Here is a 15,683-nt window from a genome sequence, read left to right as displayed (position 1 = left end):
CCAACCCCTGTAGAAAAATTGTCTTCCATGAAATTTAGGAGCCATGTGGCACAGCAGGAGGGAAGAGGCAGGGGAGCTAGGGAAGCCTCATCTATATTCACAGCAGCTTCCCAGGCTCTGGAATCACCGCCTGAGCTCTGCCTACATGCCCCATCCCCCATCCGTGGAAAAACTGTCAAAAGTTGGGAACCACTGTTGAGTATTCAACCAACTGTATGACCCCTGCTCCTGCTACCAGGAGCATGACCATTGCTCCTGCTACCAGGGCAGAGTAATAAATACATGAATTAAGACAGGATTCAGTCAGCAGAGTTTTTAACACTGCAATCTCTCCAAGTACATCCCACTGTCTCTCAGGCCTCTACTCCTCACTTATGATGACAAGAGTGTGAGGAGAGAAAAAAGAGATGTGTGCTAAATGCTTTAAGAAACATTCTGTCAGAACACCACCTCCCCAAGGTATTTTTGCGGTAAGTACCAGCAGAATCAAAATTTATCCCCTAAACATGCAGAGGCCTCTTACACCCTCTGTCAATAGGAATGGAGGCAAAGATCATTGTGCTCTGAAATATAGCAACCACATATTCTCTAAAATTATGTAAACAAACAATTAAGTGGATCATGTGACTTCACAATACTAATAAAGTTTTAGAAATAATTAAGATTTAGAATATTTTAGACTGAAATGTATTCAATAGATTGTTTTTAACCCCTGCTTCTGACCCTTCAATTGCATAAAACCTCATGTGAAACCAGTGAGACTACTCAAAAGTAAAAGTTAAGATAATGTTATTTAGAACTTTCCTTTAATGCCAATCCTGAACAAACTATGACTTATTTCTCCGAAAAACTTATAAGTATTTCAGAAGCATAGTTTCAATTTAACAAAACTTTCAGCTATGCATGTGTGTGTACATGTATAAATGTTTGTGTGTATGTGTGTATAAACACATATAAAATCAGGTGTAGAGCATTGTAGATTACATGGAAAAACAACCTCAGAATTAATTGTACTTGTTATGGTACGGATACAACATAGGAGCTGATACCGAATGAAAAAATTTAAGTGAAATATAATGTGTTTCTGGAGAGAAATAATTAACAAAAGTCATAATTTATAGGCAACTTCCCCAGTTTTGTTTCCCTGGATCAATAATCAGTCTAAAGTCAAGCCTGAACAGACAAGTAAGTTTGATTCACATAATATAATGGACTGAGAAAAAAAAATGCACTTGAAGCTACCAGGTGGGGCTCAGGGACTGATCAGCATTTGGTTTTCTCCTCATTTAATATTCATTAACTCCCATTACCTATTTAATATACGCACATGATGGTGAAAACAAGTTCAAGTTCATGATGGCAAATAACTTTTTTAAAGAGGAAAAGTTTGTTTTCCTTCCCATAAGTTGTTCTTTACACTGACATAAAGTACTATCCTGTTTCTAAAAGACATTGATAAATATCCAAGTTTAAAAGGCCAACTCACCATTCTGGGACAAAAAGAGCATTTTCAAATGAAGAGAAAAGCATCCATGATCAAGTTTCAATTTAAAAGAAACTTAAACAGAAAAAAAACTCCAATTTCAAATTGCTTTGAAATGACCTTTTGTATTGGTTTTTATCTCCAAACAGTTATCTTTGTGGGGCACTACTTATTATACATTTAAAATTGATCTATAAATTTTAAAAAACAAGCATGTAATTGCAACCATATGTAAACAACACAGTCAACTAATCCTGTCAGTTTACATATGTTTTGCTGTGAAGTTCATATGGCTGAAGTTCATATGGCTGATGGTTATTTATGAAGGGAAAAACAATTCAATTCTGACTTCCAAAACAATTCTCATCTAAAATTTTGCTTCACATTTCATATAGGAAGTAACGAGGAGAAAAGAACTTCATGGATAGAAAATAGCAGTAGCAAACAATAATCTTACAATGAAAGTTACTAATCCCTTTGCTTGGGTTGTTCAAAAATAAAACTTCTGAAAGCAAAATGAATATGAAATATTATACTGCAAATCAGACACTCTCTGAGTATTAATTATGTATATCCAATAAAATATTACATTAAATCTTTCATGGTTGCCAGAAATTTTAAAATTCTGAAAAGAGAGAAATCAAACCTGAGAGAAATAATCTCCATAAATTAGCAAAGTAAAAGGTCATTTGCTCATAATCACTGGAGAAAATACATATACATGATCCAACTGAAGCAGACAGCCCCTGCAGATACGCAGGCAAACTCTTACCTTGACAGGTGCCATTTTTCTCTTCATATCCTGCCTTGCACATGCATTTCCCGATGGGCACCAGCCACTCCCCTTCAGCGCTGCAGTGCATTTTGGGTGGTTCATCTGTCACAGAATGGTTAACACAGGAACCTGACACTTCGAGTAACTGGGAAGAATCAGCTCCAGTGATGGTGTCAGGAAAAACAGCCAAGTGTCGTACCACAGAAGGGCATTTTTTATAGTACACACGCACAGAAACCAGAGCAATGCAAGCACCAACATCTTGAAAAGCCAGATAAAATCCCTTTTTGCTTAGAGGTCCTACATCTCTGACCTCTGTATTTAGTTTCATGACACGGTCACCAAGATCAAGTTCTGTAAAGCTCTCATCAGCAGCAATGGTATCAATTTTGATGTACTGGTTTTCTTTGATGTTTCTCCCATTCTCATTATCTGACTCAAAGTAATACATATTAAAAGTTTCTTTACAGGTCCCCAGTCCTCCAGGAAGGCTGTTGCAGTCCCGCAGAGTAAATTTGAGTTCTATGAAGATTCTGGAAGCACCTTCGTTGGAGATCCAACTGGTCAAAAGCCAGTTATTCTGATTCTGCTCCATAACTTTGCATACTTGGTATGTGTGGATAGGGGCATAATTTTCATCGACTTCACCAATCTCTTCCCACTGTACAAAATAAAATAGAAAGATTAAAAAATTCAAAAAATAGAAAATATCCAGGAAAGATAGCAAAAATTTTAATTAAAGAAAACTAATTCAGATACAGAAATAGTTGTAGCATCAATATATAGTATTGAGAAAAGGAGTTTGATATAAAGTATTGGGAGAAGAGAATCACATATTTTTAATTAAGAAAATTAAGAACTTATTATTCATTATCTCCAATATGACTCAAGATAAACATGTATGACTATGCCCCAGAAAAAAAGCATGTTTTTCAGAGTGAAAATAAAAGAAAATTAAATAGGGATGAGGTTAACAAGAAGGAGCAGAGAAAGGACAGTAGATATATTTGGAAGAAAGATCAATATATCAACAAATAGGATAGATAAAGTTTGAGAAGAAAGAAACTACAGCTTAAAAAAAGAAAATGAGAAGAGTAAACGTGGAAAAGAAGGGAGAAACATGTAATACAAAACACAGTCATTTATTTAATTCTGTCATGTTATAAATAACACATCAATATAAATTTGAAAGAAAATCCATTAATTTAAAAATAATAATAGATCTTTATTTCATTCAAACCATCTTCAAGATGCTTTCACAAGTTGGATAACTACTTATTTATAGATTTATCCACAGATACAAACATAGAGATAAATATAAAATAGAGATAAAAATTATAATTCAGTAATATGGATGACCTTGTCATTTTGAATACTAACTGATTTCCTGTTATATCCTGGGAATGCATTAATTCTTTCTTACTAATACATTATTTTATGCATAATGACCTTAAGAATTCTGAAGATATATAACATGTAAAAAAATTAAGTATGGTTTATATAGGCTCTGGAATATTATTTACTCTAAAAACAGACAGAAAGCTCTCTTTTCTAGTAAAATACTCCAGTTTTGAGAATCTCAATGTACAACCACCACTTCCTGAGCAGTATAGAACCAAATTTTTACCCCTCATAAATATGTCATTATAACTTAAGAAACTTCTTAAACCTGTATAGAATCTATGTGTACAAAAACCATATATATGAATTTAGTTTTAAATCTTTACAATGCCCCTGAAATACACAGAACAATGAAACCATACTGATTTTCAATAAATCCAGAATGTGTGATTTCAGACATTGAGTATTATACATAAAAGACTTTACAGAAACTCATTTCTTTAGACATGAAATTAAATATAGCATTATTTATTCATTCTTTTCAACTACCAAAGATGAGAAAAATGTGGCGGCACAAGAAATGCAAATAAATTATACACCTAGGGTAGCCCCTCTCAAAAGTCTAGCTGCCATCCCAGACATAAGTAAAAAGTGCTAATGAGATAAAACTGCTGAGCTCCTTAAATTCACAAGAGAGAGACATCAAGATTTTATCTTGCCCAACAACCTTCACATTATAGTGTTATGAAAAGCCTTAGTTCTTTCCATTAATCTTGTTTTTGTCCTCTCTTAAAATGTATATAAACTCTAGTTAGCCCCTGATTTTCTAAACCAGCTATTTCTGCATTCTGTCATTAAACTACTTACATTTTTTCCCCAAGTGATTTAGTATATCAATCTCTTTATTATAAATGACACTTAAATGTCATGATTAATATTTGATGCAAAGACTACCTCAACTAACCAAACGAAAATGGTAAAAATTATCCATTTATTGTAACAGGATTAATTAAGTGGATAATATTTGAATTAGCAAAAGGGAAAATAATATCAAAAAGCTCTTCTTTAAAAGAAAGGGAAATCAAAATGCTGACTTAGTTCTGTTTCAAATATTTGTTTGATTGTGTGGTGGTTTTCTAGTACAAAACACAAATGGATTTTAAATTTTTTTACTTGAATCACTTGTAGAAGACCTATTTCTGCATCATATATTCCAGGAGGATCCTGTTAGCAAGTAAAAGCAGACAGAATAGCAGCATCTTCCAAGATTATAAACCAAGCAATTCACACTCTTGTCTGTACAAAGTCCAGGGTACCAAAAATATTATTGAAAATGCAAGCCAAGCAGCACTTGACAAGACAGCTTAATAGTTACTGCTTCAGGTGATAATTTCAAAGTATGTGCAGAAGCATCTTGCTTCTCTGAATATTTTCAATTAAGAGAGAAACTGTAATTTTCTTTGAATTTAGAATCCGTCATTGTAAGATTTATTTATTCTTCTTTTCAAGTACCCAAAATATAAATGAAGGCTCACATTTTATGTTTCTTGTGAACAAATAGAAAGACTTTAAATAATTATGGCAATAAGCCATTTGGAGAATCCATCTCCCATATCTGCTCTCATTTAAACAAATATGCTAAGGGATAAACAAAAATATTTAATTTATTTTAGAATGACTATCTTGAATAATACTTTGGATTCTTCCAAGTTTTCTTCTCTTTTAATACAAAGAGGACATCTTAATGTCCTCAGAAAAAATATTAAGAAAGAAACAAGGGGAAGAAGAGAAAGTAACACTCACCAAGAGCTTAGGAATGTGGCAGGCATATTTCTAGATACTCTTATAAATGTCATGTCAAGGAGATACAGGAATTTAATGAAGGGTACAGATATAGAAAACAGAGTATTTTCTATTCCATTTTCTTGGATTTTCTATGATTTCATGGTTTAATAGAAGTATTTGCTGATCCTTTGATTACTACAAGTGATGAACTTTGGCGTTTTGGAAGAGTGGGTCACTAGAGGCAATACAGTGGCTGTAACTCTGCTCTTCAGGTCTGGCATCTCCTCAAGCCCCATTGTCTGAGCCCATGCTTTTCTCTTCCTTATTTTTCTTCTTCCTTATTTCCTATTCTTTTGCCTTAAGATTAAAGAACTGATTACACAGTCAGCACGGGCTGGCTTGATTTCTGTCCTGGATGTTTGGGTGTACTACTCTACCCTCAGCGCAATGGAAGTTCCAAGCCAGTTGCATTCTAAACTCATGGCTGGCCAGGCATCCCATGCCAGCTACATTCCTCAGAAACGTGGAAAAGAAATAGGACTTATTTTCATATCCACAAGTGTATGATGGAGTTATCGACTTTTCCTACCCAGGCCAGTAAGAACTAGTTTCTCCCTGCCGACCTCTCATTGCCCTATTAGGCATCTTGTCCCAACCTCCTGCAGTCTCCTATCCTGTTACCATTGGTCTCTCTCATTTCCAATCTCCCAGCCTATACAATTACTTCTTTTTCCTTCAGAACTTGAAAATCTTGACTCAGGAGATACAGTCTAGACCAGAACCTCCCCTTATGTTGTGCCTCCAAATCCACAGGAAGAAACATCATCTGAACAGAGTCAATTTTGACCTTTCAAGTATGGTATGTTTTGCTTACATATACTATGCTTTGCCAACTTCACAGAAGAGATTCAGATCTCAAATTACTAATTCACTGATGTTTTAAAAAGATCAGTACCACCCCATGATCTTAGAAAGTGCCTGGGAACAGTTTGATTATGCACTAAAATTTGGAAGTCAGGCACTTTACCCATTTTAGCCAGTGAGCAACATACTCCAATTGCTTCCTCAAAATATGTTTACCTGAAGTCTAGAATCTCTGGAAGCTTTCTGCTACTGCAAAAATCAGATGAAATATAAAAAGTCAGCAACTTCAAACACAGCAAAGGCATTTTGTATTTTCTTTTTATTAGTGGCTAATATATTATACTAACTTACATTTTTAATATCAGTTTTTTTGTTTCATTATTTTATGCATCTTTTCTTTTTTGCATTACTGACTAAAGTTGGGCAAAATATAATCAAGTTTGGACCTGAATGAATGAATTATTTGTTTTTTATATTTTCCCCAGGTGTACGATAAGCAATTTTAATATTTTTCCCTGTAATATTTTATGATTTACTATACAGACATAAAATTATTGTTTTTCCTTCTTGTTAGAGGTACACTGAAACTCATTTATCTGCTTGGTTATGCAGAAGTCCGTCATTATCTAACACATTCAATTCAGGACATTTCTTCTGAGAGAAAGTGGACCAGAAAATTCTTCAAAGAGTAAGTCACTTAGGAACACAATTAATGGCAGGAAGAATGAGGTATCCTACTATTATTGAGAAAGAGACTTTTTTGTCTGTCTGTCTGTCTGTCTGTTATTACTACCTTTGATGCGTTACTTTCAACTAGAAGCCATTTCTCATTAGCAAGAAAGACTATACTATTAAGATCAATCCATGTTGGGTACAAATATCAGTTGCTAGTCAGCCTGTCTTTCCAGTGGCTACCCAAATGTTCAAAAAGCAAAGAGTCAAATAACAGACCAAGCTTCATCTTGGGTAGTAATGCTTTGAAAGACATTTTGTTCTAATTCAAAGGTGATCCAGGAATGTGTGAAAACATCAAAGCTAATCTATTAACAGTACAGGAAGAACGGTTTGAAGATATAGCCATATTTTAAATCAATTTTACCATTGCACACTGTGCGCATAAAATATTAGTACAGAACACAACCACATCATTTTTCAGGTGAGTAAACTGAGGCCCAGAATGACTGACAAACTAATAAGTGCCAAATAAATATCTAGGATCAGAACCCTCTGATTATAATTAATGTTTTCTCCTTTTTTAAAGGTTAAAATTATAATGCATGAAACATAGGACCAAATGCGGTCATTGTAACCAACAAAAGAGAAAATTTTTAATTATTTAAAAAAACTATGTGTTTATGTTTTTGAAAGATAAAACTATGGACCCCTATTGTAGAATTATAGCATCCATCCTTGCTTGTTCAGTTTCTTGACTTTTGGATTAAGACCACAGGCAAATGCCCAAGGGATTTATTGGGCAACAGAAGCATCCCTGTTTTTGTGCACAACACAAGGAAAAAATGATTTAGAAAGAATAAAATGTGTAACATAGAGAGTTTCTGTTTCAGAAATTCAATCGCTCTAAAGGCTATGCCTCTTTAGTAAAATAAATATGACAGAATGTATCAACGTTCAGTAAAAATCATTTGAATCAAAATCTTGTTATATTTCCTCAATAATGTGTTAGTGGAAAAAAAGACTTGCATCAAGTAGGAGTTTGAGTTGTTTAAAACATCTTTAAAATTCATGAGTATGATGTAGCAATATTGCTAGAAATGACTCAATTAATTTTCTGTGTCTGAAATAAAACTTAGGTTGATTACTTTATTGCCTGTGGAATAGTACAAATATTTATGAGCTCAAATTCAATTCACAATAAAATACAATCACTTGAGAAAGACAGAGACTAAAACTTTCAAGTTTGTATGAATATTTTCACAGGGAAATCCATCGGCAATTGAGCATCCATATACAACACTAAATGTGAATGGCAAAAGAAGAAACTTTTTTTGCCCACTCGATGTTGCAGTTAGCAATTTTTTTTTTTAAGAAAGTGGATCTCTTCTTCACTTAATCTATAAATGAATTATCTAAGTGCAGAAGAAATAACTTGGAGGTTGTAAAAATCCAAACTAGCATATCAGATAAAAGTCCATAATTAGAGAAGTTTATAATTTAATTAAGAAAAATATTTCTTAAATAGGATGAAGAACATAATATACAAACCAAAAAAGAAAACATATATATCAAGACTACTTATATATTTACTGTTATTCTACTTTTAAGAAGAGATATATCAAGTAGTTTCACATTATGTAAAATAATAAATTGTGTCACAAGGACTTCAGGTTTTAAAATCTGGCATTTTTCCTTGAAAAATTACACTAATGAAAATAAATTCAAACTTATCAACTAGTCGATAATAATTTTAAAAGACAGAATAAGTGAGTAGGCATGCCTGAAATTAACAAATTAATAAACTGAATAAAATCTTAAATGTTTTCATTAGTGTTTCATCAAAAGCAGTCCCATTACATACAGTACATATTATGTAATTTGTCAGTAATTTTGTACCATGATCTGTAATTTTTAAAAAAGCAACTAATAACAAGTAGGCTTATAAACCACTGATCTAGTTTAGTTCCATTATAGTACCACTGTATATTGTAACACCTCCATGCTTATGGTATAGTAGCTTCCCATTATGTATTTTCTATCATGGTATGCTAACAGATGGTCAGGCCAGCCAACCTTTATACCATGTAAAACTGTGGCAATATAAATAAATTTTGTATACTATTACAAAAGTTTACATAGTCAGTGAGTTTATAGCTTTCTAAAGAGTGATTTCAATTACATACTTGCTTAAGCTGGAATACATATTTACCATGAAGATTTTAAAATCAAAAGTCAGTCAAATATTTCTCTCATGTTTCAGGATTTTATACAGACGCATAGATATAGATGCACTCACACACACACTGAAGAATTTCTTCATGACAGTCACTGTGAGATATTAGAGATGGTCCTCCTAGTGTCCTTTAAATACATACATTTTCAAAAACATGTAAAATATAAAAGTAACATTATTACACTGTTTAATATAAATATTGTACTGTCCTATTAGAGATAGCTATAAATTCTGTAGGGAAGGTTTCTTTTCAAAGCAGTATGAAAGTTTCAGTAAATGAGGGAAAAAAACTATTTTACTTGGGATTCAATTTAATGAAAATAAAGTAGATTAATGTCTGGTACACTTAATGTTTCAGGCCAAATAAATACAATTATGCCCTTGCAAAAAAAGGGGTGGGAGGTTCCAGTAAACCATTTACAACTCTGGATTATATATCCAGTCTAAAAAATATATTAGAAAATATAATACTGCCTGTGCTCTCTGTTCTATATTCTGCCCTCATTTTTCAGCAGATAATATTACGCTTGTGGTGTAGGCCTTGACAACAGCACCCATAAATCAATTCCATATCTCACATTAATCTTGTTCTTGTAATCAGTGGCTATTCAACACAAATTTCCATCTCATTTTTTTGTTGAGAAACAGCCACATTAGAGCTATAAGCTTATTAAAGTTTAAGTGATTATATTGCCATAATATGGACTAAAGTCCACTTCATCTACTTGCCACAGTGGTATTAATGAAATTCTGTAGAAAAGCAGGCAGTGTACTGTCAGTGCGGTGTTCATTCAGTAGCCAGAACTTCCACAGGGAACAACATTTTTTTTTTTTTTCCAGAATCCCAGTGCTTCTTTCCCTCTTTGAGATGAACGTAAAGGACGGAACAGTCATAGGTTCATTGCTAATCCCCGCTCCTGTATTTGTTAACCTGCATTTAGCCAAAAAACTAATCTCAACCAAAATTATCTCTTTGAATAAATGTATACTTTTCTTACCAAAAGCTTAATATGGAAGTTTAAAATGTTTAGAGATAGTTCTACAATGACAATTACAAATTTTTAGTGTTTACATTTTTTAATCTTTAATGCAAATTTAATTTTGACCAACATTAGACTGTAGCATTTTACAACAGGGCATTTGATGACTAATATTTATAGAAATTTTTTTGTTTATCAATTTAATCTATGTATTTTATTATACTTTAATTTTTACTTGAGAATTACTATGAAAACAGAGGATTCTAAGAATGACAAGAATTCTAGGCAAATATAGTATCTTTACAGTATTAGTGAAACTGCAACAGTAGGGAAGAGAAGTTTTTATATTTATTCTTCCTACTGGGGTCTTCTGCCAATACTTCTTCCTTATCTTCCTATTTGTCCCTTAATCATTTTGAGGCCATTTGCTTAGGTTAGTTAGCAACTAAAGGTGGGAGTAGCAAAATTAATTTTGCAGTATGATTTTAATCTTACTATTAAAACAAGCTAGTAACTCTCTTTTTCTCTGCTTATCATCACAATCCCTTTCACCAATATATTCTGATAATACAAAACATAAATAGAACAAATGCAGATAAGGAAGAACTCTAGTTATGGCACAGAAATACAGAAATTTTGGCCTAATAAGCATAGATATTACTTGGTATTTCCATATCTATTTGTAGATGAGCAAACAGGACTCCTGATATGTTCAAGGAAATATCCATAATCATGTCCCCTACCTCCATGTATTGTTCTGTTTGCTAAGTAACTAATAGTTTGTCTGCTATATAACTCCAGTCCATAGCAAAGATGTCTCACAGAGCTCGTGGATACCTGAGCTCCTTAGTAATATTTTTCTATTCTATTATGGCTGGTTATACTGAATATAGGATATGATGCTTTGTAAATTTAAATATGTGTTTATGAAGAGAAAACCGTGCACATATGAAATCAAGTGTAATAAGTTATAGGGAAGAGAGACTCTCTTCTATGCTGCTGCTGGAAGTGTATGTTGGTAGCCAGCTTTGGGGAGCTACTAGTATTTGCCAATACATAGTAAACTTGAAAATGTTTTAAACCCAGCATTTTCATACATGACTAAGGGTACATGTGACAAGATGATGCCTCAAACATTGTAATGACCAAACATAAATTACTTACACAACCATGAATAGGAATGAATTAAATCTGTAATATTCATACTATAGACAACATGGAGAGTTGAGTAAATAGTAAATTCACTTATATGTAGTGAATATATTAAATAGTAATTCACTTATATGAAGTTCACAAATACATAATGATGACAGAAAATGCAAAATTTTAAAAATAATAGAATTTTTTAAGTAGTAAAAACTTATTACATGTATATAATCATATGCTAATAAAAGTATAAAATGAATATGAAAATGCACTGAATTCATGAACAGAACATAAGAGACCTCTAGGACAAAATAAAGTTTATCAACATTTGTGTAAATAGAATCCCAAAAGCGAAAGTGACATTAAAAAAATGGCAGGTATAGTAGTTCAATAAATATAAAAAAATTTACAAATTTGATAAAAAATATTGATGTTCAAATTCAAAATGCCCACAGAACTCAATCAGTGTACACAGAAAGATCCATGCCTAGACACTCTGGTAAAAGTCAAGACAAGAAAAATATTTTAAACCAGCAATAGGAAAATAACATATCAGGTAGAGGGAAACAAACAATATGATAATTAGCTGACACCTCAGCAGAAACAAAGGAAGACAGAAGAGAGTAGAATGGCATATTCAAACTGCTGAAAGAAGAAAAAAAATAAATCAATAATTCTATATCTAGCAAAATTAACTTCAACAATAAAGGTGACTTCAAACTCACAGTAAAACATAAGTAAACCAATTAAAAAATAGGCAAAAGACATGAACAGTCATATTATGGAAGAGGATATGCACATGGCAAATAAGCTAAGACTTCTAGGCTTATGAAAACATGTTGAATGTTATTAGTCATCAGGGAAATTAAAATTAAAGCCATAATGAGGTATTACTATACACCTATTTGAAATGAATATTTTTTTTTTTTTTTAGTTGTGACAACACAAATGTTGATGAAGATGTGGAAAAACTGGATTGCTCATCCAATGTTGTACATAAAATGGTATAGGCCTTGTGTAAAACTTACCTAACTAGACATGCAATTACCACGCAATGCAGCTATTTCGCTCTTCAACATTTATGCCGGATAAATGAAATCTTATATTCACATAAATATCTATACATGGATGTTCATAACAGTTTATGTGTGATATCCCCAAAATGGAATAAGCCCAGAGAACTTTCAAGGGGTGAATGGTTAAACAAACTGTGGTACAAATATGCCATTGAATACTACTCAGCAATAAAAAGATACAAATTACTGATACAAACAACAATTTTAATGAATTTCCAGGGAATTATGCTGAGTGAAAAAAAATCATCACCAAAATGTGAAATACGCTATGATTTCACTTATATAATATTTTTTAAATAAAATTTTAAAAGTAGAGAAGAGATTAGTGGTTGCCAGAAGTTAGGACTGGGGTATGTAGGAGGAAGAAAAATATGAGTATGGCCATAAAATAGTGACATGAAAAATCTTGTGGTGTCATCTCTCTTCTGTATCATTGGTATCACAGAGGTGATAAACACACAAACCTTCACAAGTGATGAATTTGTACAGGACTTAATACACACACAAAGGGAACAGAGGAAAGGAGGGAGAGACTTGAGGCATATGGTGAGAAAAGCCCAGTAACACAATTAATCAATGCAAACAAAAATTGGAATTCAGATTTCTCTGACTTCAAAGTTCATATTTTAATTCACTACACTGTGATGCTTCACAAAATAAAAGAAAGAGTAGGGGAAAACCATCATTCTTAGGCAAACTAACCAAACGAAATCTCTCTGTCATTTTTCCAAAGGCACTCTCGTATTTTGTATTTTCAAAATTCCACTCTGTATTTTATTTTTTGTTTCTCTTTAACTTTGGATTAAAACTTAAGTAGGTATTAAAGTAACATCACTCAAAAGTATTTTCAATGCAACTATAATTCTAATAAATATTTCATGAAAAACAAAAGTGTTCTTAAGGAAGACAGCTATGGAGCTCTTCCTAGTTAATCTCTTTTCAAGATATTAAATTGAAAGCTTTGAGAACTCTGTACACATCAGTAAAGTAAATCTATATAGTATGCACATACGTAAAGCTACACAGTTAATTTAGTTTTATATAGTATTTAGTTTTATATAGTATTTCCCATACCTGTATTTCCAGATAACTCTTTTTTCATAACACACATGAACATTCCACTAAACATTCCCATATTTGGGGAAATTCTAAATTATGGTATTGGCTGACAATTGATTAGGCTGTAGTCACTTAGTGAGACACTATACCATAATGGCTTAAATTCTGATTATTCCCCTTAAACAAATTTTTCGTAGTACCTAATCTATATTCCACTATCAGTTTACATATCTGTATCTCCTAATGGATTCATTCTCTTGCTTTGATGACAAAGAAATCTGTGGTCAATTGTGTATCTCCTCCCCATGTTTAGAATTATGCCTAGAGAACTGTACAAATTCAATACCTATTGACTGAATGTTACATATATAAGAATGAAGATGCATTGAAAAAATATATATAAGAATCATGAATGAATGAATGAATGAAAATACCAAGGAGCCATTTGCTTTACTCTTACTGCCTTACTCAGTGGTGTACTGGGATCTACAGCAGGGGAACAGAAAGAACTTTTGAATGACAGTTATTTCTTCCTTCTTTTTCTAGAAGCAATTTAGTCAAAGAACACTTGGCATGTCAACTCTAAAATGTTGCAAGCCTTTTGCTCTAGCCACTATTTTTTTCCTCTCAATAATAACCAGAACCAGAAGAATAGCAAGGAAAAAAAGAGAAGGTTAAACTCAATTCTGGCACATGTTATTAAGAGTCAGCAGCTCCAGGAAAGGTTTTATAGTGAAGAGAATTGAATTTAGTGGAAAAGAGTACCACTTGATTCACTGCGAATTTCATTTATCTGTGTACCTCAATTCCTAATTATCACTGGGAAGTAACAGTTGGCAAGCCCACAGAGGTCTCAGAAGATTACAAAATATTACTCAATCATCAAAATATAGCATTTCAAAGCTTCAGTAATTCATATAAATAAAAGCAGGATTTATATCATGTGATGTTGAGGCTTGCTCTAACTAGTTTTTTTTTTCTTCTCCTCACATAAAATAGGATGTTAAATTTATATAATGGTATCTGAAATTCTTATGTAGCTGTGGAACAAGATCATTATTGGGCTAAATGTAAAGTTCAAACACTGGGATACAGATTCTCTTCCACTTACCCCCCAAAAAGAACATGAGCCCTAATGACTTCAGTTCACACATGTCAGTTTACTTGCCCAAATGAAGAAGGTAAGTCAGAACACTAAAGGGTGAGGTTAATTTGATACATAGCTTATAAGTGGTGGAGTTTCATTAAATTTTTTCATTGTATTTAATTACAATCCTTTTAAAAAATAAACTGTATCAAAAGAAAATTACTGGAAATTTAATCACTACAAAATATAACAAAGCAAATGCTTATTGGAAAAATTTAAAAAGCAAAGAAAAAACTTATAGATCTTAATATTCATAATTAATTTTTTCTTTAATTGAAAATCTCAGTGTATTTTTTAATTGATTAGTTTTCACAAGAATTGAGAGCCATATTTTAGAGCTGATCACAGCATTAGCACCATCAAGACACAAACACTTCCTTGAAAACTTCTCTGTAAGTAGTTGCTTTCTGGTTTCATACAGCCTTAGTGCTGACAGAGTTCATTTCTACAATGATTTTTACAGAGAAACTAATATGCCCCAAATATGCTAGCTTACATCTTTTCTTATATTAGGTGACAACGTCTACACCTAAATTCATTAGAAGATGATTGTATTTACCATTCCAGTAAGTTCTCATTTAAGATGTTCTATTCATAAATACATAGGGCTGATAAATGAGCAAAACACACACTTGTCCTAGTCACAGAAGTTTGTCACAAACAGGCTCACAAAAGAAAAAACTAATCACATTGACAACCTCCTGGATGTTTGCATTTGTACACTCATTGATAACATGTTACTTCATAGACATTTATACTAATCAGTTATAAATGGTTTAATGTTTTCTACATCACTGAAAAACTATCTTTTCAACAAAGGATATGAGTTATGTACGAGAAGTTAAGATTTGTCATACTTTCAAAAACTAATAGTAGATATACAGACATATGTTTAAGCATTTTTTTCTAATCTGGACTCTTTTAAAAAGAAAGACAGCAAATGTGATACAGTATTTAATAAAAGAATATAGAATTTTATTCAAATTACAATTGTAACCATAAAAATAGATAACTACAAACTCTGTATATCAACATTAAATAATTGAATTTGATTTATGCAGCATGGTTTGAAAAAGTATCTCTAAATGAAAAATGAATGATGACTAAGGTAATTTTCTT

At 32.4% G+C, this 15,683-nt stretch overlaps 1 protein-coding gene across 5 annotated transcripts in view; it reads right to left on the bottom strand.

The window, feature by feature from the left end:
• Positions 1-15,683, bottom strand: part of EPHA5 (EPH receptor A5) — a 272,484-nt gene that overhangs the window by 206,018 nt on the left and 50,783 nt on the right. For all 5 annotated transcript variants that reach the window (XM_069457146.1, XM_069457142.1, XM_069457144.1 and 2 more), the window contains exon 3: positions 2,256-2,919. In XM_069457146.1, the coding sequence (XP_069313247.1) occupies positions 2,256-2,919 (664 nt within the window). The remainder of the gene's footprint in view (positions 1-2,255; positions 2,920-15,683) is intronic.

The sequence above is a fragment of the Eulemur rufifrons genome, chromosome 24, assembly GCF_041146395.1.
Source record: "Eulemur rufifrons isolate Redbay chromosome 24, OSU_ERuf_1, whole genome shotgun sequence".
NCBI lineage: Eukaryota > Metazoa > Chordata > Mammalia > Primates > Lemuridae > Eulemur > Eulemur rufifrons.
This window is presented reverse-complemented; position numbering and strand designations above follow the sequence as displayed.